Consider the following 16725-nt stretch of genomic DNA (forward strand, 5'->3'; position numbering starts at 1 on the left):
TTAACATAGTCACATTCAGTAAATTTGTGGCTTCAGTAGACTTGGAAAAAAACAATAACCCTTGGATGGGTGTTCAATATATGAGGATCTATCATCAAAGGAAGCCCTTATTTTCAAAATAAAAAAAATAAAACAGATATCCCAAGAAACACCAATCAGAAAGGATATATGCACCCATATGTTCATAGCAGCACAATTTACCATAGCTAAGATTTGGAAACAGCCTAAATGCCCATCAACAGATGAATGGATTAGAAAACTGTGGTACATCTACACAATGGAATACTACGCTGCTGTAAAAAAAAAAAAAGGAATTCTTACCATTTGCCACAGCATGGATGGAACTGGAGAGCATTATGCTAAGTGAAATAAGCCAGTCAATGAAAGAAAAATACCACATGATCTCACTCATTTATGGATAATAAAGACCATTATAAACTGATGAACAAAAATAGATACAGAGGCAGAGCAGCATCGAACAGACTATCAAACTATAGTGGAAAGTCTGGGGAGATTTGGGGGAGAGGAGGGAAGAGATCAACCGAAGGATTTGTATGCATGCATATAAGCATAACCAATGGACACAAGATACTGGGGGGTAGGGAAGGCCAGGGGAAGGTCAAGGGGGGGGGGAAGGAGACATATGTACTACTCTTTATAATACTTTAAGCAATAAAACATTAAAAAACACAGAAATTTAATGCAAAGAATAGAAATATTCTGCTGGCTAAGACAAAGTATTATACATATACACTCACAAGCATATAAAATCTATTATTTACTGTAAGTACCTAATACACTTTTACTCATTCAACAAATATTTATTAGACAATTACTATTACATGTTAATGTATATTCGTTTGTTCACACAAAGTCATAAAGTGTCCCTGTCACATGCCATTGGTAACCCCTCCCAACATTTCATTACCAAACAGCAGCAGAATATCCATTCATTATATGAATGATTCTCCCTACTCCTTTAAGCTTCTGCCTTACGCATTTTCATGCTTTCTTCTCCCATCCTCCCATAACACCCATCATCCCTCATCCCTGGTTACAGGAAAATATTCCATTACTAACTGAAAGAGGAAATTTGGGAACATAAATTTCCCAAAAGAAAGAAAGTAGAAAATATAAATATAATAAAATGTGCTCTGCAAATAGAGATAGAGATAGAAATAGATAGATAGAGATAGAGATAGAGATAGAGATAGAGATAGAGATAGAGATAGAGATAGAGATAGAGATAGAGATATTCTTTTCCTTTTAAAAGGGAAATGGATAAAGAGGCTTATTTTTTAATTACCCAAAATGAAAATCTTACACATATGTGAAACAAAGCACAGTAGCCTTATTGAATTCCCTTATTCTGGGGTGGACTCCCCAACAGATCAGAAAAGAGTATAGTTGAAACCGGTTTGGCTCAGTGGATAGAGCGTCAGCCTGCGGACTGAAAGGTCCCAGGTTTGATTCCGGTCAAGGGCATGTACCTGGGTTGCGGGCACATCCCCAGTAGGAGATGTGCAGGAGGCAGCTGATCAATGTTTCTCTCTCATCGATGTTTCTAGCTCTCTATCTCTCTCCCTTCCTCTCTGTAAAAAAATCAATAAAATATATTTTTTTAAAAAAGAAAAGAGTATAGTGCACATAGTAAAAATAGATATAATTAATTAAAGTGATTTAGAAATAACTATGAAGAAATAGAAATTACTCTGTCTTTTTTATTTACTCTTACAATATTCTATGAATGAACCCTAAAAGAAAGTATTTTAAAGAGAAAAATCATTCGACACAAATATGTTCAACACAATTATTAAGAGCTATAGAAAATTAGAAACTGCATGGAACATCCAACATTAGAGAAAGAATAAGTAAAATATAGTACATCTCTTTGAATAATGTATAGCTTTTAAAAGAGATGTTCTTAATTGTGCAATACAATAGGAAAATTCCTAGGTTGTAATATTAAGTGGGGAAATTTTTAGGTGAAATTTTGAATATATAATGTGATTCTAAGTAACTTAAATATATATCAATTTTTAAAAAATATTTTAGTTCTAAATTGGTCATATTGTACTTATATCTTTCCTGATGCCTGACATGCTGAAAAATATATTTAAACCTCATATTTGGTGAGGATAGGGGTGAGTATATGATTTCTAAGATCCATTTAAACCTGAAATTCTATAATTATGTGATTTTCGGGCAGGGAGGCAAAATCTCACCTACGAACTTGTCTGGCATAGCTCTGTGGCCAGGGCGTCAGGTAGCTGCTAGTTCACCAAGAAAGAAGGAAAGATATACTAGTAAGCTTAACAATGCCAACTAGCTCAGCTACATAAGTGTCTCTGTTGACTTAATAATGACCTTTGGAGAAGACCTTGCTCTTGAGCCTCATAGGAGTGCTGCCACACATCCTGTTTGTAAGCAAATTCTGTGACGTTTTTAGTGATGGCTAATTGGACCTCATGGGTATTTCACCATCATTAGCAGATCTTGCCAACAACCCAATTATTTCACATAACTTAAGTGACCTTTGAGAACTTTGATAGCATTCCCCTCTAATGTGTATCACCATAGATGAAATAAGGCAATCCAATGTTTTTTAACCCATTGTTTTCTCTCTTGCAAACATGGTTGCTTTGGTCTCTGGCTTGCCCTTGCATTGATATCATCTAAACATTTTGGAGAATTAATAAAGAAGCTATCAAATAAGGTATAGTTGTAGTATTATCACAACCAGGTAAAATCCACTTGTTCCTTTTATAAAAATTATTCTCTTATTTATCAGAACCCTTTATTTGTTCATTCATCCACTGATTTATTTGCTTTATGTCCAAACCTTCCAATTCAATAGCCATTTCTTAAAAAAAAAAACATATTTCATTGATTTTAGAGATGAAGGAAGAGAGAGAGAAACATCAATATTGAGAGAGAATCAATGATCGGCTGCCTCCCGTATGCCCCACACTGGGGATTGAGGCCACAACCAGGGCATATCCCCTGACCAGGAATCGAACCATGACCTCCTGGTTCATAGGTTGACAGTCAACTACTAAGCCACAGAGGCTGGGCTCAATAACCATTTCTTAAGCCCCTAATTTGTGGGAGGGGCTGGAATGGGTTCTACAAGGAAGGATGCAGAGACATGGGCCTGCTCTCAAAGACCTCCTTGTGTATGAAATGAACAACCAACATTCTAAGGAAAAAGAGAGAAGACTTTAACAGTGTCAGAGAGATGTACTCAAAGTATGTAGAGAGGCCACATAACCAAATGCAGATGCCCAGGATGGCATAAAGAGATTAAAAATTTGAAAGCAATGAGGCTCCAATTACTTTTTATGTTTTATCAGGTAAGATCATCTCCACTCTTGGAGAGCGAGAACTCCTTTAGGTTTGATTGCTCTCAAATGTGATGCCAGAAGCCACAACTTCTACCAATAACCATAATGTTTACAGAAAATCAGAAATGCATTCATTATGTAAAATAAAACAATCTATTCCCAAAATGTTTAACATTTATTGTACTTTTTAAAAGTGTATCCAGAGAATTAATTTAATGTAGACAGACTCTGGGGCTCACTGTGATACAAGTGACTTAAATCTGCATTTCAACCACTGGGGGAGCATAATTTATCTAGAGGTACAGAATGGGGTTCAACAATTTTATTTTTCAGTCCAAAATGTGATCATAATATACAAAATCAACCATATGCTACCAACATAGTGAAATTAACAAAGTTCATTTCTATAGATTTATCCTTAGCTATGAATACATGCTTAAACTTTTATTTTTTAATTAAATTTATTGGGATGACATTGGTTAATAAAATTATATAGGTTTCAAGTGCACGTTTCTATAATCTGAATATTGCATTTGTGTACCCACCATCCGAAGTCAAATCTTCTCTCATCACCATGAGCCCTCTTTAGCCTTTAATCTCCCCCACCTCCTTCCTCCTGCTCAATATGGTTACCACCATACTGTTATCTGTATCTATGAGGTTTTTGTTTGTTTTTCATTTGTTCATTTGTTGCTTTCAGTTTTATATCCCACATATGAGTAGAATTATATATGATTCTAAACTTTTTCTGTCTGACTTTTTTCACTAGCATGCTCTGAAATTTTAAAGTAATTAACTTGGCTAAGACATTTATTTTTACTGTTATATTAGCAATTCTTTAACTGTCTGAATTTTTCATTTTCAAATTTTACTCTCCTGGACTAAAAGGGACCAAGTTTTAAGAGGTCACATTTCTATGTAGCATGGAGGTACTATACTCCACAAACAAGACCTGAAATAAAGCAAAACAAAACAAAAAAATGTAGTCCACTAAAGAATCTTAACACAGTATGATTATCTACATAAGGGATTAATTCTCTTATACAGTTCTCTTGCTCTCTAAGGGCTATAACATATTCCACTTAGATAAAGATTAATATATATGACTGTTTCAGAATAATTAGGCTGAATAACTCAAAAGAAATAATTTTTTAAATGTAATCACTGATAATGAAAGTATTCCTTGATTCTGTGAAAGAATAAACATCATGTTCTGTATGAGGGACACAGTCTACTTCCAACTAAGGCCACATAGTTACTCCAAACTTTCCTCATGGCATTTTTCATTTCTGCATTTCTCAGGGTATAGATTATGGGGTTCAACAGGGGAGTTATGAAAGTTAAAACCACAGTCATGGATTTATCAATGGGAAAGGTATAATTGGGCCTTGCAAACAGGAAGATACAAGGGACAAAGAATAAAATGACCACGGTTATATGGGACACACAGGTGTAGAAGGCTTTGCGTTTTCCTTCCAAACCATGTGTCTTAAGGGAGTGTAATATGATCCCATAGGAAATTAAGAGAAGGAAGAAGGTGACAGTGCAGATTGCTCCTCCGTTACCTATCATAGAAAGTCCAACGAGGTAGGTATTGGTGCAAGCAAGTTTCAATAAGGGATACAAATCACACAAAAAGTTGTCAATGACATTGGGGCCACAGAAAGGGAGCTGATAAATAAAGAGAAATTGAACCAATGAGTGCAGAAAGCCTCCAGTCCAGGCCATCAACAGCATGAGCACACATACCCGCCGATTCATGATGATCAAATAATGAAGAGGTTTACATATGGCTACATATCGGTCATAGGCCATCACCACCAGAAGAATGACTTCAGCACCAGCAAAGAAATGATCTACAAAGACTTGAGTCATGCAAGCCTGGAAGGAAATAGTTTTTTTCTCATAGAGCAAGTCTACAATCATTTTGGGAGCAATGGCAGTAGAATAGACAGTATCTATAAATGATAAGTAAGCCAAGAAAAAGTACATGGGGGAACCCAGTGATGGGCTGGACGTGATGGTCACCATGACAAGCAGATTGCCCAGTACTGTCACAATGTAGATGAGTAAGAATACAACAAATAGAACTTTTTGCCCCTCAGGGCTTTGTGTGAGCCCCAGGAGAATAAACTCCGTCACATTGTTCCTACTTCCCATGTGTTCTTCTGAAGATGTGGACCTCAGGTGTCAGAGGCTGCAAAGAAAGGGGTCAATAATGAATTTAAGAGGATCACAAGCTTTATGTCAAAAAATGGAATGCCTTATTCAACAATTTTTGTTCCACGGGGCCTCACACAGGGTAACTCCTTAGAAAATGAGAGTTTGGAATCTCCTCCCACAATTACTCTATTCATTTTCCCTTCAACTACATTTCATTTCTTGCTTCAACTACAATGATGAGAATTCAGAATTCTAACTGGCAGGCAAATGTGCATGGGCCTATCAGTGAGATGATCTACTGAACAATAGGAAAGCTGCTTTCTTCAGAATATCTCTCACAAAGACTGAATATTTTGACATCATATTTCACGTCCTGTTTCCGTGAATGCTTCTTGACATTCTGAGATATACCATGGTCTCATCTCTAATAACTTTACTTATGTACTTACATAAAGTAATACCTAGTATGGGAGCATAAAATTATAGGCTGACATTTAGATAACTGCCTTTCTGAGTTACTTTACTTTTCACAGTAGTGAAAGAACCAGGCACATCATGAGCGTTTATTAAACTTCATTTTATTACACTGAATTTTAAAACTCATAAAAGAGCAACATTCAATATAAGTATTAAATTATTCCCAACCAAGAAAGTATAATGAAAGCAATGTTGTTGTTTTTTTGAGAACACACTCGCCACACACATACACACACACACAAACTGAATTGACATTTATTACAACCTCGGTTTTAGGAGGGAAAAATGGATAATACAAATCTAAGTGTATGACTACTACATCGACATTTTTGTTTACCAAATTATTTATAATTTATTATTTCTAACCATAGCTCAATTCAGAAGGCCAAAATAGAGATTTTAGGCAGAATCATGGTATAGTAGAAATAAGTCTATGCTGAAAATCTGGAAATACTATTTGATTTTGCTCAGTCATCTTGGAAAAATCACATCCTACTCTTTCCAGATATATGCATTTCTGAATTCTTGTCATTGACACTTTTATCCTAAAAGACATGCTAACACTTTTGCTGGTTGACCATCTTTATATTAATCAGATGAATTAGTACATGTTAAAGGTTACTTGATTATTAACGTAGTTAATCAGTTAAACCAGTTATTTTGTTCATATTGCTAGTTCTTGGTTATCTAAGTCTGTGTGGAATACAAGGCATTTATTCTCACTGAGGAAAATAATTCACTTGCTGGGCCTTTCAAATGTGATCCAGAGCCAATTATACTTGTAATGTGTGCAAGTTCTTTTTGGCAGAATTATTGTAAGTGTGCTCTGTTTCAGTGTCTACATTTGCAGACTATTTGTGAAGGGCAGAAGATTATTCTAGGAGATTTGTGCTTCTGGGCAAGCCAACCTGTACTCAATCATCAGAAGGAGAATATAAGTGTAGAAAAGAGAAAATAAGAGATAACTCAGAAAAGGCAGATAGAAACCAGCAAACACCATAAACTGAATGAAATATGCTTTGAAATTGGTAAATAATTTGGTTTGAGGAGGCCTGAATGAGTTCAGAGTAGAGGAATTTCAGGTTTCCTGAGCTGTCAGTCCAGAGGAGCATAACTTAGCATCAGTATCAGAGCTGCCTCAGGAATCTTCATATTTTCAAATCAAAGAAAAATGAAAAAAAATCAAATTCTAAATTTAAGATATATTAATATAAGAGACTAGCTGCCTAAAGGCATTCCAACTTCAGGGCTTCTCGAAGTTCACTGCATATAATTAAATAACTTCAACAAAGTAATGAAGCTATAGCTACATTGGTAATGGAAAATAAGTACTCACATTTCATAGGAGTTGTCTGAGCATCCAAGAAATCAACTTCCAGTAGGAGGATCTGCCACCTTCACCTGTTGAGTACTTATAATACTTACTTGTTTAGAACTGTGATTCCCAGTCATCTGTTGGGTCTGTCAGGATAGTAAACATATCTTACTAGTAACTGTATCTACAGAATCTTTGATTGTCCCTTACACACTTTAAGCAACTATCAAAAATGTTCTTATGAGCATGTAATTATTACTCTAAACTATTGAAAGCTATTAATTTGTTCAGAATGATATAAAATTCTATGCTTTATCAATATATTGTATTTTATTAAATATACATGTATCTGCTTCAAACATTTGTGAGATTCTTCAAATATCTTAACATTTTCAATGAGAACAAATAAATCATTAAGGAATGCTCAACAATGTAAATCCATGATAACTATCCCACAATGACAATTAAAACAAGATAAGTAGATCTATAGTATGCCAAATTCAACAACATCAGGCAGAAAAATGAACCACTTACATGGTATGCAAGGCATAAAATACTGGGAAGCACTTTCAACCAGCAAGATATTAAAAAATGTAGATTCTGAAATTTTGAGTTTCAGTCCAGATCTTTTTAAAACATAGGATGTTTCTATTTAACTATCTATATGGTTATATCTGTTTCCCAATTAAACAATAGGTTTTTTAAATGATTGAGCAAATGACCAAAAAAATGATGCAACAAAAATGTTGAGGTTCTATTAAACACCTACTCAGCTTATCAGATTTTTAATAAAGATATATTTTAAAGAAATATCACATTTTCCAAGTCAATTTCTTCATAATAAAGGGGGAAAAACTATCTATAAAGCCTGAGTGTTGCTTAACAGACTTTAGGGACAAATAAAGAAGAACAACAATCAGAGAGGGTAAATTACTCAACATCATCTGTATAAGGAGACTTATAATAGCACCTAACATGTAGGATGGTTTTAAGGATTAAACAGCATAATACAAACAAAGCTCTCTGAAGAAATGGATAGTAGTGATAAATGCACAACAATGTGCTATGTCTATTTATCAAAACAAAAAAATACCCACACAGAACCAGAACATTTAAAGATACTAATACAAGATAACAATTATAAAGAGCTACAGTAATCCTTACTATCATCATAACATATTAAAATACAAAATATATAATTGTTGGATTCTCCATATAAAGCAATCTACATACATTATTGTGAAGACCATATATGTCTGCTAATATTGCTGCGTTAGTTATGTTATGCTATGTGTTCTCTCCATTTCAGTATGCATTTAAACATCTCTAATACAAAATACTGGAGAAAATTATTATCATTGTATTTGTTCCATAATATTTACAAAATTGATAAAGTGCATTCACTTTCTTATTCTGGATCTTCTGGCATAAAGCATTTGAAATCAAATGATAAAACCTGCTTCTTTAAAAGATACATAATTCATTCAAACTAAGTCCATCTATCCCTATTCTCAGAGCAGTGAAGAGTATTTGTAAATATGTTACCTTGATTTTCTATTTCCTCTTCTGTCCCCTGTTCCAAATCCAAGCTTCTGAAACTCTGTCTTTGGTTCTGGAAGTTGAAGTTCAGTGTGATGCAGATAAGTCAGGATTGCCACCACATCAACCCAGGTGTGACTGCAGAGAACAGATTAGGATACACCTCATCATTGCAGCTGGAAATGCTTGTCACATGCAAATATAGCTCTCTTTGCCTGTACAAAGCATGACCGTCTTCTTCAGCTTTCATAAAGATTTTACCGTTTGGGTTATGGCATTATCCAAAGTTTGGCTTTAAGAAGAAACAGTTGATATCATGGATGAATCACCATACTTGAAAGTTGTCATTGAGAATATGTATTAGTAATCAAATTTAAAACCTAATTCTTATGTTTAACTGACCAAATAAATTGACAAAACTTTTAATAGCATACTTAGTCAATACTGCAGAGAGCTGGATATTCAAATAAATGGGCTTTTAATATTTTTAAAATAGTCATATGACTGTTTTAATATGATTCATGTCTAGCAAAGTAACCACTTTTATTTTACTACATCTTGACAGTAGCATTAACACCCAAGGAGAAATCTCCTCCCAGAAAAGGAAGATATGACTGGGGACTTAATCAAAGATAAATAACAAATCACTTTACTGAGTTGTTAAAACAGTTTGTCCCCAAGGCTGCTTGTTCAAAAATAAATTCACTGAGGAATTGTGCTGAGACCTTCTGCATGATTCTTCCAGTGCATTCTATGTTTTCAGGGGCTTCTCCTGGCCAATCACCGTGGGGAATTAAGTGAAAAATACCAATAGAACATCAAAGAGCAAATCACTTATTAATAACAAAATAATAAGATTGCGTGAACAGCCTGTAAACACCCTGGAACCTGAACCAGAGAGGGAGGAGCTTTAACATCATTATGCACTGGTTCCTCTGACTGGATAATCACAGTGACCTATCTTCAACTTCACTGATTCTTTTTTTGTTTCCTCAGATCTGCTGTTCAGCCACTTTAGTGATTTTTTTTTCAATTATTGTACTTTCAACTCCAGAATTTATTTTTGTTCTTTTTCATAATTTTCATGTTTGTTGATATAAATCATTTAGTGTTGAGACATTGTTTTATAGTTCTTTCCTTTAGCTCCTGAGGCATGGTTTTCTTTAGTTCTTTGAATATTTCAACATAACTGGTCTTTGTCACTGATCTGACAAGTTTCCGGATTACTTGGAAGCATTTGACAAAATAAAATGATGACATGGGGGCAACCCATCATGTTTCTTTCACATGGATGTTTCTCTCTCCCCTCCCCTCTCTTTTCTCTCTCTCTTCCTCTCTCTCTTTCCCTTACTCTTCTCTCTAAAAATCAATAAACATAACCTCAACTGAGGATTTTTAAAAATTCTTTAATCTTGCAAGCTCTTTGTAAATAGTTTTCAGTTGTTCCTTTGAAGAGTGATATCTGTTCCTTTCAGGGTAGTAATATACAGGTGGAGATTATCTTTTGTAATGATCACATTTTTGGGGGGGAAATACTGAAGGCATCCCCATTAAAGCTAAGAATGAGTCAAGGTTTCCTTTATTCACAGTTATTATACCACTTTTTCCTCTATTAAGTGACATAATAATATAAAAATGAGGAATACAATATACAATATTTAAAAGATATTAAAAATCATTAATGAAATCATTATCACTCAGCAATAGTCTAAAAGAATCTTTAAATCTTAAAGACCTAAATAAATATTGAGACTTTTTCCTGCTCTGGGACAGAATGATAGAATGACTCAATGTGATCAAGATATCAATTCTTCTCTAAATTAGTTAGACATTTAATATGCTGTCTGTCAAAATCTTAGTAAGTTTCTAAGATCTCCAAAATTATCCTAATACTTATGTGGAAAAGAATTTTTGAAACAGAATTTGTTTTTTTAATAAGACTATTGTGTAGTAGGCCTCTTATCAGATATCAAAATATACTTACAGGACCTAAAATAATGTGGTATTGGCTTAGGAATAATTAACCAATCAAAGGAAAATAGTCTAGAAATAGATACTCAAGTATGTGGACTTTAAATAGAGTAAATATGACATCAAATTAGGAAAGTAGGTTGGTATATAAGGTAAGGAATATAAAACTCTAAACTCTACAACTTAAGGATACATACATGTGTAATTAAACTATTTTTTAAAAAATATATTTTATTGATTTTTTAGAGAGAGGAAGGGAGAGGGATAGAGAGTTAGAAACATCGATGAGAGAGAAACATCAATCAGCCACCTCCTGCACACCTCCCACTGGGGATGTGCCCGCAACCAAGGTACATGCCCTTGACCGGAATCGAACCCCCTTGAGTCCGCAGGCCGATGCTCTATCCACTGAGCCAAACCAGTCAGGGCTAAACTATTTTTAACTATGATTAACAAAAATTTCAGCATAGGGATTGCCCCTGGAAAGAGGCAGAGGAATGGTATATACGGGTAATTTTAATATCGATCATATTCTAGGTAGGAGGCTACAAAATCTAGAAATAAATTGCATATATTATTGGTATGCATGAAAAAATACATAATAAAATTTTAAAATATTTTTATTGATTTTAAAGAGAGCAGATGGGAGAGGGAAAGAGAGAGAAACATTGATCAACTGCCCCCTGCACAGCCCCTACTTGGGATCAAGCCTGCAATCCAGGCATGTTTCCTGACTGGGAATCGAACTGGCAACATTTTGGTGCATGAGACAACACTCATCCAATTGAGGCACACCGGCCAGGGCATAGTAAAAGTTTAAAATAAGAAAATGTCTCTTTTTTTTTTAGTTAGAAAACTCTTACAAAACATAGATGATATTCCTATAATACAGTGAAAGCAATTCCATCTTCTTCCTAGTTCATGATGTTCCAGTATGGGTTACAACTAAAAAAAAAACACCTGGTTGTTGTTGTTTGTTATATAAAATTTAAAAACAAAATTTTGTTTATACCAAAATAATCTTTATTAAGTCTATAATTTAAATTATTTCAGTTGAAAACAATTTTTAGGGAACACATTGCTATGCAAAATAATGCATTTCTTTACCCAATCTTCAGTATCATTAAGACAAAATAAGTTTTATGTACTCTTTGAAGAATGGCAAAAATGCACATAATATTTGGTGAGGAAAGGCATGAAAATATATTTATGACTTGAATGAATATGGTTTTCTATCCTTTAATCAAGAACTAGAATCAGTTTTCATTGTCGGTCATCCCATACAGGTTCATGTCTACCTGTAAACAGCTCCAATATTCCATCTAACAAAACTGCTCACTGACTGTGTCTTTAACCAAATATGGGACCATCTCCCATCTAAACATTCTGAACTTCAAATGCATAGACATCAACCTAAAGAACAGAAATAATCTTTTTTAAAATATATTTTTTACTTATTTCAGAGAGGAAGGGAGAGGGAGAGATAGAAACATCAATGATATGGAGTGGATCCAGACATGAAAGCATGGAACAGAGTGAGGGATCTTAGAGGGAAGGTAGAGAGGGTGGATGGGTGGGAGGTAATCAACCAAAGACCCTGTATGCATATTGGGTAACCCCTGGACACAGACAATAGGGTGGTGAGGGCCTGGGGTGGGGGTTGGGGGTTGGTTGGAGGGGATCGATGGGGGAAGAAGGGGGACATATGTAACACTTTCAACAATAAATATTTTTTTAAAAAAGAAAAGAAACATCAATGACAGAAAGAAGCATTGATCAGCTACCTCCTACATGTACACACACACCCCCACTAGGGATCAAGCCCCCAACCTGGGCATGTGCCCTGACTGGGAATAGAACCATGACCCCCTGGTTCATAGGTGGATGCTCAACCACTGAGCCACACTGGTCAGGCCGAAAGTAATCTTAAAGACAAAATGCATAAGGCAGCTACAGAAAGTTGCTATGTGGATAAAATAACAAACATAACTGTTTGACCCCAGAAATTTGTTCTAAACATTAGATGAATTGTTTTCTCATTATTTAGGGTAACAGCAAATTTTCAAAGGTAGCTTATTTTTCAATTTTCAAAGGGAAAAAAAAAGCCTCTTTCTTCTAACGTCCCATTTTAAAATAAAGAAAAAGTTACAAGGTGAACTTAGTGTACTTTTCCTTGTATAGGACAAATACCTGTGCCTTTTATTCAACCTGCAGAACTTCTATATTAGATTGATTCTAACCTCAATGGATAATTTATTCCACTTTTTTATGCCTTTCTGTAAATGAAGAAAAGCATTCCTAAAACCCCATTGAGTTGACTAAGTCATCCATTGTTACAATGGACTGCCTGTTTGTGCTTCAGAATTAGTAACAAAAGCATTCAGTATGGGTGACAACATGCTCATTCTATCTATAGTTAACTTTTTATGCCAGAGCTTTTTCATAGCATGTTTCATTTCTGGGTTTCTCAAAGTATATATTAAAGGATTCAACATGGGAGTGACAACAGTATAGACCACAGCTATGGATTTATCAATGGGGAAGTTAGAAACAGGTCGAACATACTGGAAAATACAGGGAACGAAAAAGAGGACAACCACCGTGATATGGGAACTGCAGGTAGACAGGGCTTTGCGCCTCCCTTCCTGACTGTGAGTTTTCAGAGTATTGAGGATGACTCCGTAGGAGACTAATAGAAAAATAAAGATGAACGTACAGATTGCTCCGCCATTGGCAACCACAGTGAGGCCTACAAAGTAGGTGTCAGTGCAGGCAAGTTCCAACAGAGGGTGCACGTCACAGAAGAAGTGGTCAATGATATTGGGGCCACAAAAGGGGAGGCTGTACACAAAGAGGAGTTGGACCAAAGAATGCACAAAACCTCCAACCCCAGCCACGGCCAACAGCAGGATGCAAACCTGTCTATTCATGATGGTTATGTAGTGCAATGGCTTACAGATGGCCACATAGCGATCGTAGGCCATTACCACCAGAAGAAAGACTTCAAAACCTCCAAATAAGTGTTCCAGAAAGAGCTGTCCCATGCAAGCTGAGAAAGAAATTGTCTTATGACAACGGAGTAAGTCTATAATCAATTTGGGTGAAATGGCAGTGGAATAAGCCGCATCCATGAGTGACAGATAGGCAAGGAAGAGGTACATGGGGGAAGCCAGGGAGGGGCTGGCAAGAACAGTCACCACAATGAGCAGGTTGCCCACCATTGTCATAATGTAGATGAGTAAAAATACGACAAATAATGCTTTCTGGCCGTGTAGATCCTGAGTGAGGCCCAGGAAAACAAATTCTGTCACATTGTTACTATGTCCCATTTAGTCTTCTCTAAAGCCTGTTTCAGGGATGAGAGGTCAGGAGAACGGGACCTGTAATGAAATTGTGAACACGACTATGAATACATTATGCTTTGAAGTACATCTTCATTATTATACCTTTACAGAGGTTTACATACAGTAAACATTCAGTAAATATCTATGAGTTCTTCTTCCCGTAACACATTATACCAGTGGTTCTCAACCTTCCTAATGCCGCGACCCTTTAATACAGTTCCTCATGTTGTGGTGACCCCCAACCATAAAATTATTTTCGTTGCTACTTCATAACTGTAATTTTGCTACTGTTATGAATCGTAATGTAAATATCTGATATGCAGGCTGTATTTTCATTGTTACAAATTGAACATAATTAAAGCATAGTGATTAATCACAAAAACAATATGTAATTATATATGTGTTTTCCGATGGTTGTAGGCGACCCCTGTGAAAAGGTCGTTCGACCCCCAAAGGGGTCGCAACCCACAGGTTGAGAACCACTGCATTATACCTTCCCTTGACAATTCTATTTCTCCACAGATGATTTTATTTGGGTTACAAGTAAGAGGTTCCATCTCTAAGTGGATTGTCTATAGAAAAGAGTATCAAATGCCCAACAGTCAGTCATTTATTTAATAGAGCCTTATTGAAACTGCCAGTCTGGGCACAGAGGCAGCAATGACTTACTGTCCGGTGGTGATCAAAAAACAAAAACAAAACAAAACAAAAAAACTCTGAACAAATTAGCATAGAGTCAGCTCTCCAAGTTTATAGTATTTTGGGTGAGTATCTTTATAATATGATCTATGTCGCACCAAAAATAATGCCCCTTTTGGAATAACTCACTTAATACTATGATAATCCACTATTAGATATTCAGTCCTTTGTGTCTCAAAGGATGTTCAGTCTTCATGGATCTCTCATTAAATTTCAAGAGACTGGACTTTGCACTGTATCAAACTATAAAATTCTTTAAGTACATTGTTCTCTATAGCAATTACTTGGTTTGACTTGCCTGTTGGCTCTTTTTGACTGTCAGCTTTTGAAGAAGTTGCAATTCTCTCCATTTAATCTTTGTCTATTCCACCACTCTTAACATAGAGACACAATTTAGATTTTCAGCAAATATTTTTAACTTATCTGACTCTTGACTATCATCAACAATTACATTAGCAGCTAGTTGTTTTATGGGTTGTTGTTTTTTTCAAAGCTCTTGGGGCGAACTAGGTAATGAAGGAGAAGAAGAACACAGACACTGAAAAGAGAGGTAAAGGACAATGATACATGGTTTTATTTCTAATGCTTCCAAGATACTGAGAGTGCTCAAAACTAGAGCTTCGGTCCCAGATTCCAGACACCAGCAGACCCAAGGGAAAAGGCGAATCTCAGAGTAAGAAGGCGTGGGTTTCAGTCATTTCTAAATGTAATTGGAAGCCTGTTTCAGTTTGCTCATTGGAAAATAAAGGGCTTGAACTAGACAATCTCAGAAAGCATTCCCAGACATGCTCTGAGACCTTTTTGTGTAACACTATCTTATGCTATTCTGCTGACTTTTCTTCATATTTTTATAATAAAATAAAAATTTCCAAGCTTATCCCTGTTCCCTGAAACATGCTATCCAGTGGTAAATGGGATTTTATCATTACAGAAACCAGATAATGATTACAAGTTACTCTGTTGTAGCACAGTGATGAATAACATGGACTCTGGAGGTGCATTGTCTGTGTTGGAATCCCAGCTTTTCCACTTACTATGTCACCTTGGGCAACTTAATAAACCTCTCTGTGCCTCAGTTGCATAATTTTTAGAATAGGGCTACCAAGAAAGCCTGCCTCTTAGGTTGTTTTATTACAAGTAGAGTACCTAGAATGCAGTTGGCACCCAGTAAAGGTGCAATAAATAAATGATAGCTATCATCAATGTTCCTGAATGCTTCACTATGAGCACTGCATCAGAAGAAATCATCTGGATCTTTGTCAATGTGATAAGAATTATAGTTGGGCCCTAGCTGGTTTGGCTCAGTGGATGGAGCATCAGCCTGCAGACTGAAGAGTCCTGGGTTCGATTCCAATCAAGGGCACATGCCGGGGTTGTGGGCTCGGTCCCCAGTATGGGGAGTGCAGGAGGCAGCCGATCCATGATTGTCTCTCATCACTAATATTTCTGTCTCTCTCTCTCTTTCCCTCTCCCTTCCTCTCTGAAATCAATAAAAATATGCTTTTAAAAAAAAGAATTATAGTTGGGCATAAATGAGATTGTATGTCTCAGGATTATCTACTTGATTATATATGAGTAGTAATATTTACCTGTGATGGAGCATATTTTAATTGGAAGCAATCAGAATAACAGGGGGGTAAGTGGGATCCATACATCATAGGAAAAACTGAAAATAGAAAACAAAAGAAAAAAGGATCAAATCAGGAAGGAGAAATTATATTTAAGAAATTAATATCCACAAGTAATAATATTAATGTGATAATTACATGAGATTAGTATTCTTTAAGATATCTTCTTCAGAACGAGTTTCTTTCTTGATGAAGTGCTAGAAGTCCCTTCAGACTTCCAGGGGTTTCTCAGGAGGGATCTTGAG

General features: G+C 35.7%; 2 protein-coding genes across 2 annotated transcripts; both read right to left on the reverse strand.

Annotated features, from left to right (window-relative positions):
• Positions 1 to 4550: 4550 nt before the first annotated feature.
• LOC102439126 (olfactory receptor 4A15) lies at positions 4551 to 5567 on the reverse strand. Its single transcript, XM_014458460.1, has one exon. It carries the CDS (start codon positions 5502 to 5504, stop codon positions 4551 to 4553), a length of 954 nt encoding a protein of 317 aa, XP_014313946.1. The 5' UTR covers positions 5505 to 5567.
• A 7575-nt stretch (positions 5568 to 13142) lies between these two features.
• Positions 13143 to 14138, reverse strand: LOC102439427 (olfactory receptor 4A5-like). Its single transcript, XM_006092088.1, has one exon. It carries the CDS (start codon positions 14136 to 14138, stop codon positions 13143 to 13145), a length of 996 nt encoding a protein of 331 aa, XP_006092150.1.
• Between the last annotated feature and the right edge of the window lie 2587 nt (positions 14139 to 16725).

The sequence above is a fragment of the Myotis lucifugus genome, unplaced genomic scaffold (genome assembly GCF_000147115.1).
Source record: "Myotis lucifugus unplaced genomic scaffold, Myoluc2.0 scaffold_97, whole genome shotgun sequence".
NCBI lineage: Eukaryota > Metazoa > Chordata > Mammalia > Chiroptera > Vespertilionidae > Myotis > Myotis lucifugus.